This window comes from Leptonotus elevatus, chromosome 8, assembly GCF_054856555.1.
Source record: "Leptonotus elevatus isolate MCC_2025b chromosome 8, RoL_Lele_1.0, whole genome shotgun sequence".
Taxonomy (NCBI): Eukaryota; Metazoa; Chordata; class Actinopteri; order Syngnathiformes; family Syngnathidae; genus Leptonotus; species Leptonotus elevatus.
In genome coordinates this window covers 7855343-7877628 of record NC_141246.1, presented here as the reverse complement: position 1 = coordinate 7877628, position 22286 = coordinate 7855343, and the positions used below count along the sequence as shown (strand labels likewise).

Genomic DNA, 22286 nt, shown 5'->3' with positions numbered 1-22286 from the left:
TGTTTTGATGACATTTTCCACGAAATTTGCCTATCACTGCACAATTCTGGGCCGCTGAATTCCAACGGAGCTAACACGATAAAGCACACAAAGACACGCACATAAATGGAACTAACCAATCAGAGGAACGTTTTTTTTCATATCAAACTAAGAACAGAAACCCAATTAGTCAAGCTTAGGGTGAACATTAATGAGAAAAATGACCATTCAAAAGCAGTTATTTGTGGCCAATGAAAATAGCTTCGAAAAATTACATCCTGCTCATTTTCCAACCCAAATAATTAGAATTGCGTTATTATTACAGACTCGAGGATTATAAATAAAACACACGATACAAAAAGAAGAAGGTACAAATATACAACCACACCAAGATAATCATAAAAAATAACTAAGAAGCATCCATCCATCTATCATGTTTTTTTCTTCTGGTTGACATTAGGGGTGGGAATCTTTGAATGTCTCACGGTTCGATTCCGATTTTTGGGTCTGCGATTCGATTCAGAATCGATTTTTGATTAGGAACGATTTTTGATTAAAAATTAGTTGATTTACAATGATTTTTGCTTCAATCAATAGATGTGCAAGGAATTGTAATTATCTACTCCAGTCTGACTCGCTAATGCTAATTAGCGCGCTACTTGCGGCACTTTTATCACTCGAAAGAACGGCTCCACGCTGAAAAAACCCAAACTTTTATTGGAATAACTTGATCGGGACTTTTTCCTTCTACTCTCTAATGTGGCTACAACTTAACAGTGTATTAGACCGCGTGGAACCACGCTGCCCCTCAGTGGCCAAACCGAGTACAACATGAACAGCGCTCCAAATTCAGGCACACACAGACAAAGGCAAGACAATATAAAATAATTTAAATAAAATTGATTTTGGGACATTTAAAATCTATTCTGAATCATACTAAATGAGAATCGCGATTCTTATGAGAATCGATTTTTGGGCACATCCCTAGTTAACATGCATGGCGAAAGACATATTGCTGCCCTTTGAAATGTTTTTATCAACAACGGTGGGGTGCTGGGGAATGCACCCCCATGTGATTGCCTTGTCTGCCCCTCTTTAAACGCCACTGATCATCATCAGCAAGTCTGCCATTTACGGGAAAAAAGGGGCGTGCTTTTAGAGGGCTGGAAGTGGAACGGATGAATGGGCATTTCCATTCATTTCAATGGGGAAAGTGGATTTGAGATCCGAGTGATTGGTCTTACGAACACAGTCAAGGTGGTACAACCAGTAGTTCATTGCGCCCCGTTCGTAAAGGGGAAACGTCGCATGTCGGGACCGTCGTAGATCGCCAGAGAGCTAGAAAGGGGAAGCGAGAGTGAGAGAGGTAAGCAAGCAGCAACACTGACAGTCAACCGGGAAGCAGGCGACGACCGAAGACACGCCGGAAGAAGCAACAGCGAGCGAGCACAGAACTCGTCGGAACCGACCCAACATCGACAGCAGGGGCGGGGAAGACGAGCTAGGACGAAGACGAGGGGCGGAGGAGGAGGAGGAAGAGACACCTGCACCGTGACTCGCTCTCCCCCCCTCGCCGCCGCGCCTCCCTTCGGAAGCCCCCCTCATTCTCGCTCTTCCCTCAAACCGCCGCCGCCTCCACCACCACCACCTCCGCCGCTTCCTCGTTAAGATGGCTGACCCCGGCAGCGACGGAGAGGTGGCGGAGGGCGCGCGCGGCTTCGCTCGCCAGGGCGCCCTCCGCCAGAAGAACGTCCACGAGGTGAAGAACCACAAGTTCATCGCGCGCTTCTTCAAGCAGCCCACCTTCTGCAGCCACTGCACCGACTTCATCTGGTAAGTACTGCATGGACGTGTGTGCGGATGGACACAGGTGATTCACTTGATGCCACACGCCGCAGTGCTTCCAGAATCCGACAATCGCGACAGTGGCACCGGGTACGTCCCCGCTCGCCAACCGCGGCTTTGGCTGCTTTTTTTGCCGCATCGCCACGCAGCCCCATCCGCAGGCACGCGGGGGCCTGCTGCATGCCCATGTGTGTCATTGAATGCGTCATGAGTAAGACACATTATTGGGTGAATGCTATAATGTGCAGTAGTCATAACGAACACAATTCATTGTTTTTAAATTCAGGTCACTTTTTTTCTCTCTCGCTCAAACGATTCAAACCATTTCAGCTTCAAAATATTCACAACACTCTCAAATGAATGCAGACATTTAAAATATTTACTTCATCCTTCCACATTTCTCAACTTGAAAAAACACACGCACACACATTTCCACCTTTTTCACTTGTTTCACATCCAATGACAAAATACACAAATTAATGGAGACATTTGCATAATCCTTCCACATACTGGATCTTAACCAATTCAAATCATTTCAACTTTATCGAGATTTTTCACTTAATGGTTGTTCACATTCCTGAAGTCTCCTTTTCATTTGACACATTTGTCCATAATTCCAAATGATTGCATACAGGCATTTCATTTATTGCCTTCTCTTACATGTCTCAAGACACATTTTCCTGATAATTTACGTTATTTGCTTCTTCCTTCCACATTTCTCAACCCATTCCAAATTCAAAATAGTCACAAAATCCAGGACCTTATCATATTTTGCATTACGGTATTTGACCTCCCATGATGAAATTCCCAAATCATGGGAGAGATTTATCCTTCCAGATTTCTCGACCATTTCAGCTTCAACCTGTCAGCTCAGGACATCAACAGAAATGTTTGTCACATTCCCCAACATTTTTCATTATTCCCCATTTTCCACACATTCCACAATAATTCCAAATGAATGGGTGCAGTCATTAGAAACCATTGCTATGACAGGGCGAAATGTGAACTCATCCTCTTGATTTGAGCAATTCTCACATTAGTACCGCAATTCAGTATTTTAAACGTTCGCAATTGCCGCGTTCAACATTTCCTGTCTCAATTAATTCTCCACGACGTTCAACTACAATTTCTTCATGAATTGCATTTTTAAGTCTAATTGATCTTATCTTTTTTATCCACAGGGGCTTTGGCAAGCAGGGGTTTCAGTGCCAAGGTAAGAAGAGGGCTCATTTCCCAACGCTCGCAGATGGATGTTGATGTTGACTTTGTTGTCTTGAGCGGGCCTCGGGTCTGCTTTGTGTCACTGTGACCCTGGCTGGGCTCTCACCATGCTGGTGTCGGCAGGTGTTTACCCACACAGATGAACACATACAGTAGCAGTATTACATCAAAAGAGAGACCAGGAAGTTCCCCCCCCCCTTTTTTTAAATTTTTTTTTACTTGAGACATGGTGGGCTTTGAGTGTTGGTGGGTGGGTGGTTGGGCGTTGTTCAAATCACACTACAAATGTTGCAGTACTTGCTGTATGCACTTCCTCTTCCTCACTCAAACATACGCGTCAACATCAGCATGTCAACACAGCAGATATTACTCGAACCGTGATTCACTTCGGCGTGATTCCCACCGCTGTGAGGTGCCTGGGCCGCTGCAGGTGTGCCATCACTTTATTATATAACGCAAGATTAATGCAGATGACCTTCCTTGGTGTAATTTTTTTAGTCAATCTGCTCATTTCTATTGTGCAAGATTTCGATTAATCACTGGTGGGGGGGGGGGAGCTGTCATTGCCTGTGTGTGACTTTTGCTGTGGATTATTTCTAATTGTTTGTTTTCATTATGCAAAGTGGTGGTTACCATCAATAACTCGCAAGAGGAACTATTGCGTTAATTACGTAACATGTATACGTTGACTCTGGATGTGACCTTGCGTGCTTTGGCTTTTGGTGAGAGGAGTGAACACATTACAGTTATTTTGCGCACCAATCGAGCTGGGCCTTGTTCCACCTCTTCAAAGTGTGTAAGAGGAGGGCACCGATAAACAATTGGGTTCAAAGCTCAAACCCAAACTTAAAGTATCAACACAGACAATTTGACCATGAAATTGCTGATTAATAAAATAGCTTTCATCATTTTGAGCCTCAAAAGCATTTTGAAAAAAAAAAACTTCAACAAAAAGGCTTCAAGCTGTTTCTTGCTACCTCCAGTTAAAGTTCGCTAACTAATAAAACAAAATATAAACATCTGAACAATGTTGACGCCTTAGACGAATGCTAATGCTAACAAATAGGGGTGGGAATCTTTGAATGTCTCACGATTCGATTCCGATTTTTGGGCCTGCGGTTCGATTCAGAATCTATTTTCGATTAGGAACGATTTTTGATTCCAAATGATTTGATTGACAAGATTTTTGCTTCAATCTATAGATGTGCAAGGAATTGTAATGATCTACTCCAGTCTGACACACTAATGCTAATTAGCGTGCTACTCGCGGCACTTTTATCACTCAAAAGAACGGCTCCACGCTGCAAAAAAACAACCTTTTATTGGAATAACTTGATCATGACTTTTTCCTTCTACTCTCTAATGTGGCTACAACTTAACAGTGTATCAGACCGTGTGGAACCACACTGCCCCTAAGTGGCCAAATCGGGTACAACATGAACAGCGCTCCCAATAAAGGCACACACAAACAAAGAGAAGACAGTATAAAATAATTTAAATAAAATGGATTTTGGGACATTTATGAGAATCTTTTTTTTTTTTTTGGGCACACCCCTAGTAATTATGACTTTTAAGAAAAACTTATTATATTAACAATATTAATTCCGAATTATAGTCAGATGTACCTTTTTTTTTTAAAATGATGAATCCGCTTGCCACATACTCGTATACCTGCTGCATCAGACCGATAACGTCGCCTTGTCATCTTGTGTTGTTTGTTTACCCGCTGGACTGGGGTGACCTCTATTTGTTAGCCCAATCTTGCTTTTACTTGATACTTCATTAGGCACACGTAATGGGCTCCACAAGAGTTTTATTAACAAATATTAATGTGGTTGTAAGAAAACACAGGACAGTATTGTTCCATCATTACCAATATGACTGTGAAGTCATTTGTGTTGAATTTTCTGCCCCATCAGCAGATCACTAGCAATTAAACGGGCAGGTCAGTCATATGTATGCAGGCCTGTAATGTTAATATTGATCGGCGTTTGTGTTCGTCCAGTGACCAAACAGTAGATCAGCCTCAGTTGTGACAGACAATCGACGGGCTTGTCTGTCAGAATTGATTGCAAGGGAGTAAAGGTTGAAATCGATAGAATTTACTTTATCTAAAGGTCTATTAATATATAGGTCTTGTCATTGATTTTGGGTAGCTCGTTCTGTGAAACATGGCCAATTTCAAGCTGTATTGGCTTTTTAAAGCTCATAAACGTCGTTGCATAATTGGCGTGGCTAAGTAGGGTAATCAACTGTGCTACAACCACAATAATAAATATTGCTATTGATATGTAAATGAACACCTCTATGACAGTGCCAATAAAAAACGAGCCTTGTTGTCTTTTTGTAAAGGCTGCGTTTTGCATACGTCGCCTGCGTAGGCTTTAATTAGAATGCGCAGGTGCCTCGAATGTCATGGCTTCGTTTAACCCGTGGAACCAGCGAGGCATAGCAGCAAGGACCTTTTGAGGAGAAGTGTGTGTGCGGCGCTATCGTGATGGGAGGAGCGCCAGCACGGGAGGAATGTCAGACATGTGGTGCGGACGTGTTCTTACCTGTGTGGACGCTCGTGTGACAAAGGTGTCTCCTGTGCATTCTGGGTGTGTTTCCATACCTGTTCTGCAGCTAAAGATGCCTCCCTTTAGTCCATCCTTCATATGTTTAATGCAGGGGTTTGTTTGCTAGTTGGCTCCCGTGTTCACTAAGGGGAGGGGAAAACAAAAAAAAAGAGGAAGTCACATTCTTATTAATATCCCGTGGAAGTGTCTCACCATATACCTCATTGCGGATTTTGCAAAGCGCAGAACTTAGCGATGACTTGGCACTAATGACGAGTTTTCATTATGCTGGCTTGGCTCGGCGCTGTTTTACGTTGAATAAATGTACGCAGAAAACAAGCAATAAGGATGACAGAAAATGAAGGTCTTATGTTCAGATGTTTCGAAAAGTCCCTTTCACATTATTTTATTTATTTAATTTTATGATGTTGCAGCGTCTTGTATTTAGATAATTAGATTCATATCTCGGTCATTATCTAGGACGGCAACAATTGCTTTTAACAAAAAGAAGTAAAACAGTGAGTCTCGCAGTGAGTTTGTTCAACTTCCACTCATGGCTTCAAGCTATCCCCGTACACACAAAATGCCCCATTACTATCTTTTTTTGGACAATACTGTAAGTCACACTTTTTTTTTTTTCATAGTTTGTCTGATCCTGTGACTTATATATATACTCAGGTGTGGCTTGTAGAAATGATAATTAGAGCAAAATCCTGTAAACTAAGCGTGTTGATGTCAGTGAACGAGTTCCGGTTGGATGCCACATGCTAAAGATAAAGAAGGTGGCGGTAACCAAAAGTACTAAAAGTATTTTGTCATCCACCTAAGAAAAGTTGTTGTCGTAAATAGCAACTCATGTGTGACGTATGTTGTTAGTTTGATGCCGCCTTTCTGGCAAACAAACAAAGAGACCGTCTCCCCAGCTAGCTTGCTAGTTAGCATGTGGCTTCCATCACAACAAAGATTTACTATTTACAGCACCAAAAGGCGCAATAACTAACCAAGATTTTACCTTTGGCCACAATGTGAGGCGGGATTATAGTCAAGGTAAGACATTTTTAAACTAAAAAGAAAAACATTTCTGTAGTTTTGAATCCAACCAGAATTCGTTCCCAATTTAGCAAACAGGGATTTTGAGAGTAAGGCTGAGCTCTACTGTTCTTGGTCTCGGTTTTATACAATATATTTTCCCCCAAAAAATGTAACTTGTACTCTGGAGTGACTTATTTTTTATGATGCTTTTTTTGTGTGACTGGTGCGACTTATAGTTAAAAAAATACATTACTACACCTAAGAGGTCTGATCTCCCTTACACAAAAAGACAGTGAGCAACAACACAAAACAAAAAATGTGAAAAGGTGGCCTGCCGATGACAAATCTTCTCAATGAGTGACATGCAGAGCTTTACGCCACCTTTATGCTATTGTCTCGAGCTGGTACAAAAAAAATAAATCTTGTCATACCGTGCAGTGGAAAAGAAGTGTAATGCGGGCAACCGGCATACAGATTTTTTTCATCTTAACAGATTTTTAAAACGTGAGACACCACAACTAGGATGAAAATAAACAAAAATAAAAGTGTGTACTCCGGACTAGAATCAGGAATCCAAGAATCAGGTTTTTGCTGACAAATTCAGCCTAATTATCAGAATATGTATACAACTGAGGACAATTGTATGTCCCCTATGCGCTTGAAAATAAAACGAGTAAGCAGTTTTTAAAACCTAAATGCAACCGAGAGTTTTTGGTAGCTGTGGGGTTGCATGACACGTCTACCGCATGTATAAAAAGGTCTCACGGCTAACCTCCCTATTGACGAATGCGCAACCTTGAAGCCGAGGCTGCCTAATAGAATGGGCGCTGTCCAATTGTCATCCTTGAGAAGAGTATACCTCATAAGTCATCTTTCTTCTTCCAAGCAGGCCAAAAATGACTTCATTGATATGTTTATTCGTGTCAGCACAAGTGCATCGCCTTCATTACCTCCGCCAAGGAGATGTTTTCATAAGCAAGGAAGACTCTGGGGAATCAATAATCAGTTCCAACCGACTAACATTCTGTTCTGTCTGTCTGTTATGAGGGAATCATTTGAAGTCCAGAGTCTCATCCATAATTATTGCCTTGCCATCAATACAAAAAGTTAACTTGAGAAGACCGAGGCGCTGATTCTCACCCTCGCTCCGCCACTTGGCACTCCACTGGCGGCCACTCATTTGCAACAGATTTGATTTGCTTTTTGGCAGTAATGACAAGAAGAGTGTGCAAATCTGGACTTCTTCATTTCCAAAAACGCAACAAACCCTGAAAGAAATGGCCACTATCATAAACAACACCAACGTGTGTAATTGTTATTGATTGGGGGGAAAAAAGGTTGACTTCATCCCGATCATTGATCGACCAATGTTTGTAATGGTATCGTTTGAATCGATTGAACGGCGACGGGGGACTCAGCCGGTCCAAGTTATTGATTGCCAGGCGTGTGTGTGACGGTCGTTGGCTTCAGACTTGTTGTTCCAGTGCAGCGCCGGATAGTCGGCATGCTTCCACACGTCTTTTAATTGTTTCTACTCCTGATGGCTCTAAATCCTTTTTGAATGCATCCTGAAGAGCCAAAAACGGTTCGCGAGGTTCGCCTGCATTCCGTCATTTTATTTCATTGCCTTGTCATCGAGGTGGTAACCTCAGTTTGAACGTGCTGCGGCTGTACCCTTGACATTTTTACAGCTTGGTAATGTCCCTGTAGCTATTTGGCCCTGGAACAGCGACAGATAGCTACTGGAAGACGCACAGTCACTTCAATTAGCTCTACGGCAGGGGGCGGCAACTTAGTTTGCCCACGGGCCAAACATTTTTTCTGTTTTATCGCGGGTCGAAATTAGATTCTCATCAGGAAAGCCGTGGTTTCCCTACTAAAATAATATTTTATCAGTCGGGATGTAACTATCAAAAGCTCATGGTTTTGCACGAAGGTTCACAGTACACGGTCTGTGCACTTTTTTCAAATATATGTTGCCATGCATGCCTGTCTCCGTCCGTCCAATGTTTACATTCCTATAACTCAAAAATGGTATTATCGCTGTTGAAATAATTATGCCATGATCACACAATTACGAAATTGTCCGTTCTGTTCACTAATTTGACAGTGTCATACATTTCTTATTTAGAACATTAGAAATGTGATGCTGCCTACTAAAGGTGATTCCTTTGCTTTAGTCCAAAAATCCAAGTTAAGTCAGAAACACTCAGAACTCAAAAACTTTCTATTTTAAATGTTTTAAGTGTCCCAAAGACATATTTAAACGTTTTTTGGGTTTTGTTTTTAGCATACAGAAGGCTTTGATGCAGCTTCTCAACTGCAAAGAACGGTTGAAGAAATGGTAGTTATTACACAAACGGCCAGCAGGTGGCAGCAGAGCAAAATAGATCAACCAGGGCCATGTTGAGAAAAAAAGCCATTTTACTCACATTTCTAAATAGATTTGTGAATAATGATGAAACTTAGCTATATTCTATTGCTAATTGCTGCAAAACGGAAACAGATAGAAATATACTTGTTTTTTTCCCTGATGAAAGAAGAGACTATAATCTTTCTTTTGGTAGGTTCCATGTTTTTTTTAATAGCAATAGAACACAATATTCTGTGAGCCTTGCAAAATCAGTCAAAATCCAGTAAAACAGCCAGGAGTGAAGGGGGTTGCTTCAATGAAAATGGCTGGGAGTGAATGAGTTAATTTAAACTGTGCTTAGCAGTGCACTCATTTCCTCTTCAGGAACATTGTTGACATTTTAGACAAATCTCTCTCCATAGATTTTGATCTGAGATGAAGTGATGTCAAAATCACAGCAGCCATTTGCCAGCTAAAGCAACACATTTGAAGTAAGACTAGTTTGTTAAAAAGTGAAGCATTGAACCGGAGTGTACACTGACACCTTGACCCTAGCCTTGCCAACCTATGGAGAACTTTTCCTGTTTAGTGTTGAATAGCTTACTAGAACCCAAGATGATTTTTTAAATGTATTTATTCATTTATTTGCTTTTGGTCGCATTTTAAATCCATCTGCGTCATCATACCAGCCTCATCCTAGCTAGCGCTAAGCTAACTGGGGAATTTGTCTTGTTGCTATGGCGGCATGAGGGGCCAACAGCATTGGTTTTATTGACTGAGTGCTTAACAGTTGAATTTAACAATTACATTTAGGGGTGTGCCCAAAAAATCGATTCTCATAAGAATCGCGATTCTCATTTAGTACGATTCAGAATCGATTTTAAATGTCCCAAAATCGATTTTATTTAAATTATTTTATACTGTCTTGCCTTTGTCTGTGTGTGCCTTTTATTTGGAGCGCTGTTCATGTTGTACCCGGTTTGGCCACTTAGGGGCAGTGTGGTCCCACTCGGTCTAATACACTGTTAAGTTGTAGCCACATTAGAGAGTAGAAGGAAAAAGTCACGATCAAGTTATTCCAATAAAAGGTTTTTTTTTTCAGCGTGGAGCCGTTCTTTTGAGTGATAAAAGTGCCGTGAGTAGCGCGCTAATTAGCATTAGCGAGTCAGACTGGAGTAAATCATTACAATTCCTTGCACATCTATAGATTGAAGCAAAAATCATTGTCAATCAAATCATTTTGAATAAAAAAATCATCCTTAATCGATCATGAATCGAATCGCAGGCCCAAAAATCGGAATCGAATCGTGAGACATTCAAAGATTCCCACCCCTAATTACATTAGTTGGATTTGTCAAATCTGCAAATTCTAATTCTGCGTTTTTTGTTTTTTTTACGGCCGGTTCGCATCTCAATTCGAGTCACCGCCGATTTGTACACAGCCCTAATTTCTAGGACTCTGAACATAGTTGTACACTGAGCTACTTGAGCCCGACAAAATGTCTTGTTTATTGTTTTTCAAAATGAAACAAATGTAACACAAGCCACTTAAGTAGCATCAGGCCATCTCGCTGTGGTTTATTCAGTGTAAATCTGGCTTGAGTGTGAGTGCTAAGTGTCTGGGTGGGTTGAGGACCGTGAAGTGTCAGCCCTCCGGCTTCCTCCTGGCAGATGTCTGCAGGAATGTTTTTCAAAATGCTTTGATTTGCTGTTAACGCTGCCAGTCACTCTGAAATGGGAGGCGTTGGTAGGCTCGACTGTCAGGCTCAGCTCGGTTGCTAGGCAACAGAGCAAAGACCTCCGCGGCGGGTCACTCGGCCTGTCTTTCTGTTGCATGCCTGTGTGTGTGTTGTGTGTGACTGCGTGTGTAACGGGGAAGATTTATGAGCAGAAGGCTAGTGTGTGACTTGAAGCCGCGTTGTTTGCTGGTGCGCCGCTTCTCTTGTTTCTCCTTTTCTGACAAACTGCAAGCACACAAATGAATTCTCCGCCCCCTCAAACTGCCTCAAAACCCAGCTGTGCCCCTATCTCTTCCTGTCCACACTCACACACACATAAACACAAATTGTTTGTTTTTCGCTTCAACTTCAACTCCTCCACTCTCTCATTCTCTCACCCGCCTGTTACGCTTCCCCTTTTCATTCATTCGCTTGCATGTTTGCTTTGTGCAGCAGTGCAGATGGACACAACTCCATCTTCACGCTGTTTAACAAACACTTGAAGCTGTAGTGTCTACTCTCTACTGTTTGGAAGCCTTTTCTTTTCCCAGGAAAACAGGTGTTTGAAAAGCAAATGTGTGGTGCTTTTATAATAAAATGGCAGTTTTGAATGAGCTCGCTTGAAAGGACAGATGCGGTCATGCGTTTGCGGACCATAAAATCATGAAAATGGCCGTGCTTAGAGAAATGTGTTGTGAAGCATGTTTTGGTCAGATTGTCAAAGAATGAAAACCTTTGCCAGAGCAGCTTGGAGAGCACCTGGTCATAATTGAGCAATAGTGCTGAAATACAGTTAGGTTTAGGGGCTGACCAATTAATCGGCCAATATTAGCACTTTTGAAATTGTTAAAAAAAAAAAGTGGCATTTTTGTGTTGTTTTGCTTTGCTTTTTGAGGGGAATATTTTTTTTTTATATATTATTTTTGGGCAAATGTGTTTTTCTTTTCACATTACAACCTAACAAAGTTAATGACGTTTAAATATTTAAAAAAAGGAAATCTGCTGATTTTTAATTATTATTCTTTTTTAACACTTTGACACTCATTACAACATATGACAAAGATAATGTTACCCTAAAAAAAAAAAAATCGGCAAAAAAAAAAAAGACTGATCGGTTGATGATTTTTGGTACTGACTGTAATTACTAATGGCCATTTTCATCACTCGACAATAGATCTTTTGAAATCAGCAAAAATTGGGCATGCATTGATGGATTTTTTTTTTACACATTAAAAATAAAACATAAAAAATATACCCAACGCCCCGAAAATTGGCAAATAAATTTGCAGATTTTTTTTTTTTTTGAAGGGCCCAACAAGAACTTGTTTTATTCATTATATACTGTATATAAATTTCTTTAAATTATGAATCGGCCGATTAATTGGTTATCGGAATTTTATTCTACCAAATCAGCATCTGTCTAAAAAAAAATGTTGATCACTCAGGCCCTCGTTAGGCTCAATAGAAATCGCACAGTAGAGTTTTTATAATTTTGCCTTTGATATCAACGGGTGGACGTTCAGTTTTTAATTAAGTAATTTTTACTAAAATATTACAGTATAGCTGTTTTATGAGATTACCTCAATTAAAGGTGTTCAAAAGTATTTAGAAAACGTGATACCTTGGTTAAAAATCCATTTGAGTCTGACTGTCAACAACAAAGTGTGAGTTGCCGTCCGTTTTGTGTTGAGTTTGCGGCCTTCACATTTGACTTCAGTAGGTGAAAATCTGGCTTTATTGGGTTGCCATCAGGCCCCTGACTTGGCCGTTGAATGACATTTTAATTTGTACAGTGCTTCCTTTTTATAGCTGCATGAGTGGTTATTGTGCAATTGACTTGATGGCAAATGGCCGGAATAAACTGTATTTAATGTTCGTTGTTTATTAATCACTTAGAGTAGATTCCACGGTAACAAAGGGTCAAAGCTTTTTAGACCTCCTTTATAAAAGAAATGCAACCCTGATTTGGAGAAGTCTGTCCTCTGGGTGATGCAATTGTACAAATAAACTCTAATGCAGACAATAGCACTGTTGATTATTGGTTGTAAAACCCTTACTAACTGCTGCCCATTTCCCTCATGAAAAGGTAACGACTGTGTGAATAATTAAAATTAAACCAAGGCTTAATGTCACGGTGTCACCCTTCGTGTGACGTCTGTGTGGCGGGTGCAACATTTTTTTTTTTTTTACTGCTCTCTTCAGTGTTGTTTGAAAAGTCAACCTAAGGTAAACATGCCACATAGTTTATGGTTGATGGTAGCAGATTATTGCTTTAAATATGACATCTTCATAACAGCAGGCATGTCAGGTTAAATTTGCCATGCGAAATGAACAATTTATTATTTTAATGAATTTTTTGATGACTTCTCAGTATTTCGAATCAAATCAACAGGTGGCAGGCTTGTTTGACGAGGGTGACGTTTCCTGTTGTGGCTTTTATGTTTGCTGGCGTGCTGTGATTGAATAAAAGTACAACTAAATATAGCACTCGGCGGGAAGGCAAGCTGGAAGTGCCGAAAAACCAGCGGCCTATTGTGAAATGACTAATGGCGCATAATTGACATATTGATTCATCTCTTTTTTTCCCGCTTAATATTGGATTGCAAGTAACTCCCCCCCCCCCCTTTTTTTATTCACAGTGTGCTGTTTTGTGGTCCACAAACGCTGTCATGAATTCGTCACCTTTTCCTGTCCGGGTGCCGACAAGGGTCCCGCCTCTGACGTAAGTCAATCAAATGCAAACTAAAGCCAAATATACATGCACATTTTGATAAATATAATGGTACCTTGACGAATGAGTGGCCATACTTAAGAGTTTTGGGTTGACAGCCGTCACGTGGTTGCAGTTTTGAGTCATTGACAAAATGGAAAAAAAAAGAAAACAAAACTGTCTTTTAATGTCTTTGTAAGTGAGCAAAGTGACAAATTTAGCAGGGGATCAATTAACATTTATCTCCTCCCATTGTACATCAGACAATCAGTACGTTTACACAACCAGTTAAACATAACCTATTGACTTTTCTGGGAATTAATTTGGCCAAACTTCATCCGCCTCAGCAACGCTAGGTGGCGATATACCCGTTTTCAGCTTGATTAGCAGGGGACCTTCTCCTCTTGACCTGTTATGTCACATCAAATCGAGGTAGCTGTGGAGAGCTCGTATCAAACTGGTACAATGCCACACAGTGAAATGGATGACCACATGTTTCTAAAAATGCTCAGTGTCACTTCTTTTTGTTCTTCCCTCTCATATCGTGTTTTTTATCTCAAGGAGTTTGAAACCTCTATAGTCATGTTCATACACGCAAGGGAAATTATATTTCTCAATCTGTATGTAATTTGGAAAAACAACTCTCAAACACCTCTTCACCTGTTGACTAAAGGATTTAAATGTACAGTATTTCCGGTGTGTGTATATATATATATATAAATATATATATAATTATTTTTATTTTTTTTGCTGCGTGATAGAAATGATCAATTGCCAACTGTATTGTCTTTCAAGCCTTGTATAAATTATCCACCGTTAATGCTGAAACATGAACATGAGCTTATAGTAAAAGGCAACTTAGTGTAGCCATAAGTATTGAGTACACTGGGTTTCTAAATTTCACAAAGGCGATTAACAACATGGGTGGTTCTCTCTCATTCTGGGGAGTGTAATCCAAAAATTTAAGAAATTTGTTTTTTTTAATGTATGTCTTGTTTAAACAAGCTAGAGAAGTGTGTTAAATTTTTTGACAAAGTACTGTAATTTTAACAAAATTACAGCAGTTATGTTGTTAGATAGGAGTTAGCGGACACTTTTCTAGCTTGGAAACATTTCAGGTGGTCGGAGTTAGCCCCCCTATCCGCCTATGTTTGAACTGGAATGGAAGAAGCTAGCTATTTCCTGTGCTAATCAAAAGCTAATTTATTGACGCTAATGACCAAAAAGTGTTATGCTTTTCTTTGATAAATGTGGGAATGAAATTGCGTTAAAATGTACAAAACAGTTAAATGTATCTTGCCTGGGAGCTCAGCACCCATAAATCTCTGAGCCTAGAACATTCTAAATTAAAAGGTTTTCACACTGCGACAAAGGGTGCTAGCCACCAGCTAGCTTGCAAGCTAATAGGCTCAGTTGGAGGATTAGCGGAGGGAACACATTTCCGGAGCTTAGGCAAAGCTAGCTTGCTAGCTAACAGCACACTGCCGTGGCAGTGAAAATTATATTGATTGGTTTTCCTCTCTTTTCTCTCTTAATTAGTTTTTCCTTTTTCTATAACTCTTACAGTGTGTTCACTTACACTACAGCCCAAGAAATTCTGGCTTTTTGTACCATTAGTTAAAGAGTCCGACCATTATTCATCCTGGGATGCTACATGTAGAAATTAGCTTCGTAATAATCAGTAACTTGCCTTTGTGCCGCCGAACTTAAAATTATGCTAACGAAGGCACTTAAGTTTTTCTACAGCAGAGCAAATGTGACCCCGTTTTAGCCACGTCTGAGAAACCAGGAAAACGGAATTGAACGTGAAATATCTACAATTAGTTTACATTATAGTCACCTTCACTTAATAACCCTTGTAATGACTTCGCCTTCTTTTTGACTTGTAAAGTCAATAAAAGCTCCACTCATAATTAAACATTTGGTGCTTATGAAAAGATTCTCAGTGGACATCATGATTCAAATTCTAATCAAGTGTTACAGCCTCAGGTCCCATTCAAATGAGATGTTCACAACTTCCCATTAACGTGCTGAGTGAGAGATCACGTTAAAGATTATTAACGAAGTTGGCCGTGTCAGCACTGGCTCTTGGTTTACACTCGCACACAAATTCGGTGCCCGTTTCCTGACAACGTGTTGACTCCACATCACATTCAGACTGTTAAAAGGGAAAATGTGCTGCCTGGCTGCTTCAAGTTAATGGGCCAATAGCTCAAGTGCGCACACACCAACAGAGTCATGCATCCGCCACTTTAGAGCCTCATGACGTTTCACTCTAAACTGCTTCTGTTTTCTGTCTTAGCAGGATCCTCGCAGTAAACACAAATTTAAGGTGCACACATACTCCAGTCCGACCTTCTGTGACCACTGTGGCTCGCTCCTCTACGGCCTGATACACCAGGGCATGAAATGTGACCGTACGTACGCCTGCATATATATACTCTTTGTGTGTGTGAGGCCACCAAGCTTTAGTTTTAGTCCTCATTTCACAGGTTTGTGAAGTCTCAACTTCAATTTATTTACCCCCTCAGGCTAAATAAAATGCCCATCATTGAGACAGTAATCTTCTTTGGAGTTGGTAATTTAATTTTTTTCCTGCAAATTTTACCCTCACACCTTGATTAGTTCAGCAAAATCTATTTTGCAAATTCTGTTTGATGTATTTGAGGCAAACTAACAACATTTTGAACGTGGCCTAAAAAAAAGAAGAAGAGAGACATTGGGCTATCACGGTTTTTGTTTTGCACTCTCAAGCGGGGGAAAAAACTTAATCATTGTGCTTTTAAGGAGTGCAATCTCTTGTCATGTTGGCGGACCTCTTTGGCCATTTATAAAGTACATCTGAACAATTAGCCAGATGGGGTAGTGTACTTTAGTGTAGAATGTCACTTGAGGGACAAACGCTGCTGGGGAGTTTTACGTCAGAGTGCGCTGACATCTAGTGGACACCTTGAAACATCACAGCTGACTAGAAATAAGATCCAAAGTATGGAATTCCATTCAGTACTAATTGTACAATATTATATACCTCCTCATACGACAAATTTTTGTTATTGATATTTATACAGCTCAACTAAGTAGAAGAATAGTGTAGTTAAGTTAAAAAAGTTAGACAGATTAATGATTTTATTTGTTAAATAATGATGATATCTTACAGCTAACCAGAAGGGAAAAAAGCGCCATCGCAAGGAATAACATTATTCCTTAAGAAACAATCCAAATTAGGTATGAATTTCCCTTACAGTAAAACAAAAAAAAATCGTTGTTACCAAAACAACACAACCTGATTATAAAATGCGTCGTTGAGAAAGGTAATTGTTTGAATTATTTACACTTTTAACTGGAAGTCAACATGTATTTCATAATTATTGTTATTTTTTTTATAAATCAGTTGTGCAGTTTGTGTTTATAAAGCCTTTCAGCTTGTTTCACTGAATAGGAGTCTTATCTTTTCTATCCAAGGGAAAAAAAACAACACTTTCCTGTGCAAAATTTAATTTGCTAGAGATACAGATATGTGGTGGCACAGAGAACACTTTGTTTAACACGTGCACAAAGCTAATGAATGAACTTTTTTTTTTCTTAAACGTTACCTAATGTTTTTACCGAGCCTTCACTATACACTCAAAATGGCGGTCCGTGTTTTGTGTGTGTGGGGGTGTGTGTGTGTGTGTGTGTGTGTGTGTGGGTGTGTGTGTGTGGTGTGTGTGTGTGTGTGTGTGTGTGTGTGTGTGTGTGTGTGTGTGTGTGTGTGTGTGTGTGTGTGTGTGTGTGTGTGTGTGTGTGTGTGTGTGTGTGCTGCCTTCAAGACTGCATGATGAACATCCACAAGCGCTGTGTGGCCAACGTCCCGAGCCTGTGCGGGACGGATCACACTGAGAGAAGAGGGCGCATCCAGATCTCGGCTCGGATCACCGAGGACACTCTGACCGTCACCAGTAAGCGCTCCCCTATGGTGGACAGAAACACTGACAATAAGGAGGTAGATGGACAGACAGACAGACTGACGGACAGAAAGCACTTCCTCCACTTAAAAAGAGAGAGGGACTTTACCCGAGAGAGACCAAAACCGGAAAGTCCATTAGCTGATCAATAATCCCAACGATCGGCCCACATGGCCTGTTGGACATTTGTCCACGTGCCACCTTTCGTCTCTCGCAGACAGCTCTGCATTGATTATGGAGCACAAGCTAAACTGTTGTTAAGTGTTGTCGAATGCAGCCAGGGATATTTAGGGCAGACGGTCGAGACTCTCTAGTAGAATGTTGAGCATTTTAAATACCGCATACTAAATGTTCGGTCTTCCTCTGTCCTGTACGTGTCCTCTCACAGTCAAAGAGGCCAAGAACTTGGTCCCAATGGATCCCAACGGCCTGTCCGACCCTTACGTGAAGCTCAAGCTGATCCCTGACCCCAAGAGTGAGAGCAAGCAGAAGACCAAGACCATGAAATGTTGCCTAAACCCCACATGGAACGAGACCTTCACTTTGTGAGACATCTTCATCTCTATACTGTACAACAGAAAAATTACGTTTGAATTTTTTGACGCTCATTTAGTTTAACGGGGAAATCAACCCCAAAAATATTTCTTAATAATAAAATGTTCTATGCAGCTCCACTCGTCTAAATACGGTATTCTGGTTAATATTACATTTGTGGAATATGAGTTGTGAAGCAAAATTAAAGCTGTTTTTACCCATCTCAGGGGGCGGCCATTTTGGTACTTGCTGTCGATTGAAGATGATATCACAGTTGCTCAGGTCTTGGGTAACAACCAATCATAGCGCAGCTTCAGAAAACAGGTGAGCTGTGATTGGTCGCTGCCTGAGCCCTGAGCAACTGTGATGTTATGTTCAGTCGACAGCAAGTGGCAAAATGGCCGCCCCCCTGAGATGGGTAAAAAGTTAAAACTCATATTCCACAAATGTAATATTAATCAGAATGTCATGTTTAGACTTGTGAGGTCACATATGACATATTATTGTCAAAACAAATTCAAGGTTGGCTTTTAAGAAGTAACAGATTTGTTCCTCACCTTCACTTCTATGTCATCTCTTCCCTCAGTAACCTTAAAGAAAGCGACAAGGACCGCCGTCTGTCTGTGGAAATCTGGGATTGGGACCTGACCAGCAGGAACGACTTCATGGGTTCTTTGTCCTTCGGGATCTCGGAGCTGCAGAAACTAGAGATAGACGGATGGTAAGATGGCCGAAGTGTGCGAGGTTGGCAAATTCTCTTGTTTACAGCGCTGTATTGACAAGTGTCCGACCTTGGCCCAAGGTTTAAGCTCCTGTCCCAGGAGGAAGGAGAATATTTTAATGTTCCCGTCCAGCCTGACGGTGAAGATGGCAATGAGGAGCTTCGACAAAAGTTTGAAGTGAGTTAGGAATGTTACAATCTGTTTTGGTGTGTGTGTGTAGATTCTCGGTCGTATTCCGCAAAGTCGGATGGAGGCAACTAGACGCTTTGTGTTTGTTGAAGACGTTGCACTGTTGATCTAAAACACTTTTTCAGGTCTGAATTTTAGTTGTGGAGTCCCTAATGCTCTTCCATTCAATCTCTTCCTCTACAGAGGGCAAAAGTGGGTCCAGGGAAGCCGTCAGACTCCTCTTCCTCGTCGTCCGTCAGCAAGTATGACAGCAACGGCAATCAGGACCGTATCAAGCTCGCAGACTTCAACTTCATTATGGTTCTGGGAAAGGGCAGCTTTGGCAAGGTACGTCATTCAAACCCCAAAACGTGTAAATATGTTTTTAATACTTTGTCACTCACTCCCCAAAACGTATTAATACGTCTTTTCTATTTGTTTGTTTTTATGTAAGAGCATATAGAAGGCTTTGATGCGACTTCGAACATTAAGAGGTGGCTTAAAGCAATGGTAGTTATTACAATAAATGGACAGCAGGTGGCAGCAGAGTATAAGAGATCAGCCAGGGCCATGTCGCAACAAGCTCTTTTTTACCAGTGTTTTCAACAAGAATGTGATTAATGATAAAACTTAGCTATATTCTAATGCTAATTGCTGCAAAACAGAAACAGATACAAAGGTGAAAGAAAATAAGAGACTCTAATCTTTCTTTTGGTGGATTCCGTGTTTTTATAGCAATAGAACACAATATTCTGTGGGCCTTGCAAAATCATTCGAAATCTAGTAAAACAGCCGGGAGCGAAGGGGGTTGTTTCAGTGAAAATGGCTGGGCGTAACTGAGTTTAATAGGAGGACAACCTGAAATCTGGAGGAAAACTAACCTCTGAAACACATTTTCTTGCCGTATAGGTGATGCTGGCTGAGAGGAAAGGTACGGACGAGTTGTACGCTGTGAAAATCCTGAAGAAAGACGTGGTGATCCAGGATGATGACGTGGAGTGCACCATGGTTGAGAAGCGGGTCCTCGCTCTTGCGGGGAAGCCACCTTTCCTCACACAAATACATTCCTGTTTTCAGACTATGGTAGGACACAATGTTGGTAATAAGCTTACCGTTGTTGGTCGTGGGTAACTGATCTTCTTCAAACCTCTAGGACCGACTCTATTTTGTGATGGAGTATATTAACGGAGGGGACCTAATGTACCAGATCCAACAGGTCGGGAAGTTTAAGGAGCCTCATGCAGTGTGAGTTTCCAATAATTTGTGTTTTCACTCTCTTTATGCGCTACATGGGCACCTTCCCAAACCCGCCAGCAAGTCGACAACATCACAAAGCAACCAAGTGTGTGCTGCTGATAAGGAGCTAACGCTAATCTGTGCATCCAATAACACTCGACAGCTCTGCTTAGGGGGTGTGGCAGGGGTGTGGCACCCAAAAGCAATGTCAGTGTGCATGATAATGTCAATTGAAAGTGGCTCTGGATCTTATGCCATGAAGCTTATCATGTGATAGGCCGACAGACTCGATGTGGGGGCGGTTATTATGTTAATTAACCTCACTGTTATGCAACAGTTTGGTGCAAGTGCTGAAGCGCCACAGGCAATTTTTTTAAAATCAGCATATAACAAAACTACCTGGTTGTTTAATTTCATGCATTCCAGAGGCCTTACTATAAACTTAGAAAAATAGTCAATTTTCTGTATGTTTAATTTTGTAGTTGTGTAGATACGATATCAAACGCCTATTGTAAAGTATAACGGACGGTACGCTGTTTATATTGCGGATATTTTCTTTTTTTTAAGTTTATGGTGTTAATTTTTATTATTAACAAAAGCAATGAGGAGTTGCTCCCACTAGATTTAGCAGAAAGATCAAACCTGACCTCTGAAAAATACTATATCAACATGAATATACATCGTTATTGGGACATAAATTACCTTTATCGGGTTATACATTTATCCCACACCTATTCAGTTAACCCATTCACGCAGGCATTCCAGGGGTACATGAGATTTTAATATATATTTTAAAAGTATAAATGTAAGTAGTGTAAATATACATATCTAAAAAAAAAAAGAATTTTATATTCAGTAGGTTATTCAATTTCAGTGTCCTAAAAACCCAGCATCTCCTTCATACCAGAATGGTTCCATCCAACTTGTCATATGCCACCTAAAATCACCTGTCAATCACTTGAAAACTTTATTTAAAATTCATTTAATTTAATTATAAATAAAGATTTGTGCACATACAAATTATTATCAACATTAAGTTGGATTATAGTAAAGCTCTGTTCTCAAAAAGAAGTAATGAAATTAATTTTAAATAAAGTTTTTTTGTAGTTATCTTTTTTTATTTCCAAATAGTTGAAGAGACCACATAAATACAAATAGAGTTACAAAGTTGAATAAATCAGATAATGATGGCATAGCATATTATTATTTTTTTTTTTTCCAATCAGAAATGCTTTGCGCTGGTTAAGGGAGTACTTTGCTTTAAAAAAAATAAAATAAAATAAAATAAAAATTCCCAGGGGGTTCGTCAATGAAAAAAGGTTGAGAAGCACTGATATAGTGTAAACATGACAAAAGTACTCCTCAGTTAGCATACCATACACACTACTGCATCATATTAATACACAAGTATTGGGGAAAAACATGTCCACATTTTTCAGGTTCTACGCAGCCGAGATCGCCACAGGCCTCTTCTTCCTCCACTCCAAAGGGATTGTGTATCGGTGAGTGTTTGCAAACTGATAACGGCGCGCTTGTTCACAATCCTCCTAGAACCGTAGTATGTACTTATCACCTGCAAGTTTGTCCGTAGGGATCTGAAGCTGGACAACGTGATGCTAGACTCCGAAGGCCACATAAAGATCGCCGACTTTGGCATGTGCAAAGAGAATATGTGTGACGGCGTGACCACCAAGACGTTTTGCGGAACACCAGACTACATTGCCCCTGAGGTCGGTTTACATTCCTCACTTTTATTTTTTTGTTACCTCTTTGAATGTGACTCACCCCTTTGTGCATTCCAGATCATTGCCTACCAGCCTTACGGGAAGTCTGTCGACTGGTGGGCCTTTGGAGTGCTGCTATATGAAATGCTTGCAGGGCAGGTTGGTATCTCAAATTTGTTTTGTCAAATTACACACGGCGGCGACGAGAATGCTTACGTATGTTGATGTTGGATGTCCAGCCGCCTTTTGACGGGGAGGATGAAGATGAGTTGTTCCAGTCGATCATGGAGCATCACGTCTCGTACCCGAAGTCCATGTCCAAAGAAGCTGTCGCCATCTGCAAGGGGGTGAGAGACCACGTTTGCATGAAAAGCCTTCTATAAGTCACACTCAAAAATTGTTTTTAAAGGCATAGCAAAGCATTCATGTCTAAACTGCTGGCAACAAAAGTGAGAACATCCCTAAGTGAAAATGACCAAATAACATTCATTATGTTACATTCCATCCATCCATCCAGTTCACTCTAAAAACAGTTGGGTCAA

General features: G+C 40.6%; 1 protein-coding gene and 1 long non-coding RNA gene across 9 annotated transcripts in view; one reads left to right on the top strand and one right to left on the bottom strand.

The window, feature by feature from the left end:
* Positions 1-1188: 1188 nt before the first annotated feature.
* Positions 1189-22286, top strand: part of LOC147169570 (protein kinase C beta type) — a 30778-nt gene continuing 9680 nt past the window's right edge. Inside the window, exons 1-15 of one of the 4 annotated variants that reach the window (XM_086083839.1) lie at positions 1189-1812; positions 3006-3037; positions 13346-13428; positions 15719-15833; positions 17226-17354; positions 17749-17905; positions 18481-18615; positions 18697-18793; positions 18989-19132; positions 19694-19867; positions 19938-20029; positions 21460-21522; positions 21612-21750; positions 21823-21903; positions 21984-22091. In XM_086083839.1, the coding sequence (XP_085939965.1) occupies positions 1649-1812; positions 3006-3037; positions 13346-13428; positions 15719-15833; positions 17226-17354; positions 17749-17905; positions 18481-18615; positions 18697-18793; positions 18989-19132; positions 19694-19867; positions 19938-20029; positions 21460-21522; positions 21612-21750; positions 21823-21903; positions 21984-22091 (1713 nt within the window). In that variant the 5' untranslated portion in view covers positions 1189-1648. The remainder of the gene's footprint in view (positions 1813-3005; positions 3038-13345; positions 13429-15718; positions 15834-17225; positions 17355-17748; positions 17906-18480; positions 18616-18696; positions 18794-18988; positions 19133-19693; positions 19868-19937; positions 20030-21459; positions 21523-21611; positions 21751-21822; positions 21904-21983; positions 22092-22286) is intronic. The other 3 variants (XM_086083840.1, XM_086083841.1, XM_086083842.1) reach the window with 3 other exon arrangements.
* Positions 17124-22286, bottom strand: part of LOC147169567 (uncharacterized) — a 30521-nt gene continuing 25358 nt past the window's right edge. For all 5 annotated transcript variants that reach the window (XR_015095868.1, XR_015095870.1, XR_015095869.1 and 2 more), the window contains 3 exons: positions 21961-22081; positions 18452-18598; positions 17124-17366 (listed from right to left, as the gene is read on the bottom strand). This is a non-coding gene — a long non-coding RNA (uncharacterized LOC147169567). The remainder of the gene's footprint in view (positions 17367-18451; positions 18599-21960; positions 22082-22286) is intronic.